This window comes from Cebus imitator, unplaced genomic scaffold (assembly GCF_001604975.1).
Source record: "Cebus imitator isolate Cc_AM_T3 unplaced genomic scaffold, Cebus_imitator-1.0 Scaffold123, whole genome shotgun sequence".
Taxonomy (NCBI): domain Eukaryota; kingdom Metazoa; phylum Chordata; class Mammalia; order Primates; family Cebidae; genus Cebus; species Cebus imitator.
Window position 1 is genome coordinate 3,569,941 of NW_016107438.1, and position 5,785 is coordinate 3,575,725.

Sequence of the window (5,785 nt, forward strand, 5' to 3'; positions counted from 1 at the left end):
AAAAAAAAAAAAAAAAAAATACAAAAATTAGCTGGGCATGGTGGTATGCACCTATAATCCCAGCTACTCAGGAGGCTGAGGAAGGAGAATCTCTTGAACAATAGAGTAAGATTCTGTCTCAAAGAAAAAAAATAAGAAAGAAATCAGGTCTGGAACAAGCGTTAGCACTCAGGGCACTCAGGGCACTCAGGAAGTGGGGAAGTCAAGGGTCCTGTTGCCATGATGCAAGGAGAGTGTGAAAAGTGAGAATCTAGGGTGTTGGCTGAGGAAGAGGAGTAAGGTGGGTGGATCACCTGAGGTCAGGAGTTTGCGACCAGCCTGACCAACATGGTGAAACCCTGTCTCTACTAAAAGTGCAAAAATTAGCCAGGCCTGGTGGCACGCCCCTGCAATCCCAGCTACTCGGAAAGCTGAAGTGGGAGAATTGCTTGAACCCAGGAGGTGGAGGTTGCAGTGAGCTGAGATGGCGCCATGCTCTCCAGCTTGGATGACAAGAGCAAGACCACATCTCAAAAGAAAAGAAAAGAAAAGAAAAGTTAATTATCTGAAAATACAAGCAATGCAGAAATGGGACACAGTCTCTTAGTCTAGAGTCTGTGAGCTCCTGGAGGGTAAATTTTTGTCTGGCTAATCTGAGCTCACAGCATACAGTAAGCATTGAACAAATCATTTTTAAAAGGTGCTTTATTATGTACCAAGCTGATTAAGACTAACCCATAGACCCACCAGGGTTTAAGTCATACCTGGTCAGTGCTGATAAGACCTAAACTAATTCCTGCAGACAAGTGACCTGATTCTGACTGACCCAGGCCATTTCCCTACAAAGCCTAAAGGTGTGCTGCAGCTCTAGGACAGCAGTGCCAGGGACCATGGCTTTAGTTAGCACATCCACTGCATAGCCTGGAGCTTTGTGTGAACGACATATGCAAATACAGAAGGCCTTTGTGCTCGATAAAAATGATTTTTGTATGTCAAAAACTGTAGAATATCATCAATTTCCTATGGTTCCACATATTATCTACTGAATGCATGGATGAATGGATGGATGGATGGATGAAAGGTGTGTATATACTGAGGGTTTCTTGTGTCAGAGAAATGAAAGTAATGCCAACTCCTTGGGGCTCTGAGGATTGTGAGATAGTGCATGGAAAGCATCCAGGACAAGGGAAGAGTCATCAATGGTAGCTACTCTTGGCCTTCAGGGCGGACATCACTCCTACAACATCCGGCTTTCTTCCTTTCTTTTTTTTTTTTTGAGATGGAGTCTTGCTCTGTCACTTAGGCTGGAGTGCAACAGCGCAGTCTCGGCTGACCACAACCTGCACCTCCTGGGTTCAAGCGATTCTGCCTCAGCCTCCCAAGTAGCTATGATTACAGGCACCCACCAGCACGCCCAGCTAATTTTCGTATTTGTAGTAGAGACGGGGTTTCACCATGGTGGCCAGGCTAGTCTCGAACTCCTGACCTCGTGATCGGCCCTCCTTGGCCTCCCAGTGTTGGGATTATAGGTGTGAGCCACTGTGCCCAGCCAGCACCCAGCTTTCAAAAGGGGATTTCATTGCTCACTTACACTGTTCTCATCTAAGGGAAAACTCTTGCCTTAGCTACTTGGTTGTGTTAACTTTGTGCTTGATTTCTTGTAGCAAGAGATAATACAGATGATGAGATTATATAAGAAGCCCTGAGCTAATGATAAGAAGCATCTTACTCTCTACTTGAAACAGTGGAGACTCATCATTCACACATGTAACTTACATTAATTCTAGTATTTAAAGTTAAGTCTTTTTTGTTCAATATGCACCTTAAATATAGCCAAGTCATTCATCTGGTGCTCAGCTGAAGCAGCAGCAATCTGTTCCAAAGCTGGAGGGAAAAAATGTCTATAGCTGGAGTTATTAAGAAATGGGTATAATGGTGTTTTTAATAGGCAGGGTCTGGCACCTTCAAGGTTAGTGGCCACAGACAATGGCTGCCTTGCATGCTGCCTTCAGCTCCTCACCCCTATGTCAGATGACTCAACTGGAACCCAACACCAGGTCTGCCCAGAATGTGTCTGCTTACAAATAGAAACTTCCAGCTGTAACACCTTTATTAGCACTTTTATGATCAACATTCCTGTGACTGTGCCTCAGAAAGGCCACAGCCCCTAACCCTCTGGTACTGTTAAAACAACTGTCCTGAGTACAATGATGTGGTAAAAAAAATTAAACAAACAAACAAAACAACTGTCCACACAGTGTCATGTTGCATCATGCAAGGTCCTGGCTTCTTGAGAGAGGAAGTACTACAGTAAAACAGAAGGCAATCTTGTTCTGCTACTTGTAAAGTAAATGCAGGCTGGGCGTGGCTCATGCCTGTAATCTCAGCACTTTGGAAGGCCAAGGTGGACGGATCATTTGAGGTTGGGAGTTCAAGACCAGCCTGGCCAACATGGCGAAATCCCGTCTCTACTAAAAAACACAAAAATTAGCTGGACATGGTAGCAGGCGTCTGTAATCCCAGTTACTCGGGAGGCTGAAGCAGGAGAACTGCTTGAACCCAGGAGACAGAGACTGCAGTGAGCTGAGATTGTGCCACTGCACTCCAACAGGGCAACAGAACAACTCTCTCTCAAAACAAATAAAAAACAAAAAATTAAAGTAAACGCAGAAACAAGGTCTCTGCTTGACAGAATCATAGTGGACATATTTCACTGGGACCTGAGTGCTTAACTCTACACAAAGCTCCAGGTGCCCTAGGAGGGAAAAACAGGCAGAGAAGTCCCAGGGGAGAGTGTGAGGAGCCCCCACGAGCTTTGTGCTCACCTTGTTTGCACACTGCTTACACTGCTTCTCATCCAAGCAGTCACCTGCCACCTTGGCCAGGACAGGATCCAGGGGGTTATCCTTCAAGTCCAGCCACTTCAGGTTCTAGAGAGATGGGCAATGGACAAAGAGGCTCGTTAAGCCCAAGTTCACACACACAGTCCCTCAGGGTGGAACAAAATGAGCAGGAAGAATGCCCCTCTGTGTTCCACCTATAGGAAGAGCCATCTGAGGCAGGACCAACAAGGGGGTATTTCTGCCAGCCTTTCTCAGGGCCGTGCACCAGAGTCTCTGAGTTCTCTGCCACACCTGGCCATGAAACACTGGTTCATGAACTGTTACCTTGAGCCGAGCAAAGCTGACAGGCAAGGTGACCAGCCTGTTGTTGAGGAGATCCAGGTGCTGGAGGTTGACCAGGCGGCCGAAGTCTGCTGGCAGCTGCTGCAGCTTGTTCTTACTCAGGTCTAGCTTCACCAGGTGTGTGAGGCCACAGAAATCCGACTAGGATCCAAAGAGAGAACATCTAAGCTAAGCTTATCCAACACGTGAGCCATGACAGCTTTGAATGTGGCCCAACACAAATTTGTAACCTTTCTTAAAACATTATGTTTTTTTTCTTTTTTCAGCTCATCAGTGTATTTTATGTGTGACCCAAGACAATGCTTCTTCTTCCCATGTAGCCCAGGGAAGCCATAGCATTGGACACCCTCATCTAAGCCTTGGGCTCACACACTTTGGCTTAACAGTCTGGAAGCCTTCAAGTCAGAGGTATCCCTGAAAAGATCCTGATTCTACTGTTAGTAGCTGTTCTTCCTCAAATAAAACTAGGAGAGAACACCCGCCACTCCTGGTGATAATTGCCAAGAAGAGTATGGAAAAAGGTTTAGCATGAAGTAGGCACAAAACACTATTCCTTCATCCTATCCCTTCATCCTCAGTTCTTGCTCCAGCCCACCCTCCATACTGCTCCTGGAGTGGTGTGGGACCCCTTCTGTCCTTCCACAGCACCCTATGCTCACCTTTCAAAAGATCTGTCCAAACAGCATGCCTGTCCATTTTCTTAAAAAGATTAGGCACTCCTGGAGTACTCAGTCTGATTCTTGTTACTTGCAGCGCCTAGCATAGTACTTAACATAGGTGCTCAATGGACATTCTGTGACTAACTGAACTGGCTGGGGCCCATCCTACCCATGTCCTGGCTCTTTCTTAGCACAGGTCAAAACATCCGCCTGATATTAAACCTTTGCGCAGCACTCATCTGAAACTGATGGTACAGCTTCAGCTAATGAGGCACTATTCATGCTCTCTAGGGACTTGGAAATGCCAGCGGATCTGCAATGCAGGGTGAAATGCAAGTGGTCAGTACAGAGAACAGAACAAACTCAGATTGCAAAGTGCACTTGGCTGAATGACCATCTAGCAAAGTGTACAGAAGGAGTGGGGCTGCAAGGAACTGCCACCCTGCTTTTATTTTTTTAGAGGTGGGGTTTTGCTATGTTGCCCAAGCTGGTCTCGAACTCCTGGGCTAAGTGATTCTCCCACCTTAGCATCCGGAGTTGCTGAGGTTATAGACATGAAGCAGAGCTCCCAATATATTCTTTCATTCAACATAAAATACTTCCTGGAAGTATGGGGATCTTCCACTGGAAGAAGTGGGATCTCAGACGTTTTTTGATTGTTAGAAACAGTTTTTGATGAGCTGTGGAAAGATACTATAGACAATGAGCAAGGCCTAGCACAATACTGAGAGGTGAATGGACTAATGATCCAATGAAGGCATTGCCAACTTCTGAACTTGATCGCTGAGCCAGAGCTAGGGCCAAATAGAAAGTTACCCTGAAGTACAGCAAGGAGTGGCACGGCCAGAGTGATGGGTGAAAGAGGCAACGACGACACACTGAGGCCTGACCGTGCAGGAGCAGTGCTATAGAGGAGAGGCTGAGGGGCTGAATGAATCCACTGTCTACAGGTGAAGCAGAAAGAGAACTAGCAGACACTGTGCAAGAAGAATCAAAAGGATTTGCTCATCGATTGAATGTGCTAGCCAGACTAAGCAAATCTCGAGTAATTCAAGTCCTCTGGGAGAATAATGATAAGGTAGTCCCATAAGATCACATTCTCTCTTGCTCTCCATCAAAAGAAGCACAAGGAGGCTGTTCATAGCTTTCTCCCTGGAATGCAGAGCAAGTTACAGAACAGCCTCTAGCACCCTCTGTGCAGTAGGGAGGTAAACTATTATTTGGAGGAATACAATAATGTAGAAAAAAGATGAGCCCAGTAAGTTACTCAGCATCCTGTTGACTTTAGTTTTCTGTGGCCTGACTTTACCACTGTTCTGAAGGGTGAGGCCTCCACCTCAATTCTGTTCCCACTGAGACTAACCACCCCACTTCACTGTGCCTCCTCTACACACTCAGATTTAGCTATAGCCTACCTGCAGGACTATCCTGAAATTATGCCTGATGACACCCTCACACCCCCCGTCCACCCCCAAAACAGGAAGGAGATGCATCCAAGATACCAGAAGGAGTCATGGCTGCTTGCCAATCTTACCGGTAGAGTCGTCAGTTTATTACAAGACAGATCCAGGATGGTGGCCTTTGGAAGGGCAGCCTAGGAAAAAGAGAATGAGAAAAACCTGTCAGACCAACACCTGGAACGATTCAGTGACATCTGTTAATGAAGCATTTTCCAGAGAAAGTTCCCACAATTAGGAAAGGCCTTTTTAAAACTGCAGTAAAGAATAACATGCCTGGGAATAAGAGGAAAAATGAGCCAGTCAACTCTGATCTAAGGAAGAATACAAAGAGAAGGGATGTAGCTGTAGAACATCCAAGAAAGGAAACCTCAGGCGAGGCACAGGGACTCACACCTGTAGTTTCATAGTCTCAGCTACTCAGAAAGCTGAGACAGAAGGATCATTTGAGCCCAGGAGTTTGAGGCCAGCTTGGGCAACACACTGAGACCCTGTCTCAAAAAAA

General features: G+C 46.1%; 1 protein-coding gene across 1 annotated transcript in view; it reads right to left on the minus strand.

Annotated features, from left to right (window-relative positions):
- LRRC59 (leucine rich repeat containing 59) overlaps window positions 1-5,785 on the minus strand; it is a 16,334-nt gene that overhangs the window by 8,625 nt on the left and 1,924 nt on the right. Inside the window, exons 2-4 of the mRNA XM_017540126.2 lie at window positions 5,358-5,417; window positions 3,147-3,305; window positions 2,805-2,909 (exon numbers count right to left, since the gene is read on the minus strand). Of these exons, the coding sequence (XP_017395615.1) occupies window positions 2,805-2,909; window positions 3,147-3,305; window positions 5,358-5,417 (324 nt within the window). The remainder of the gene's footprint in view (window positions 1-2,804; window positions 2,910-3,146; window positions 3,306-5,357; window positions 5,418-5,785) is intronic.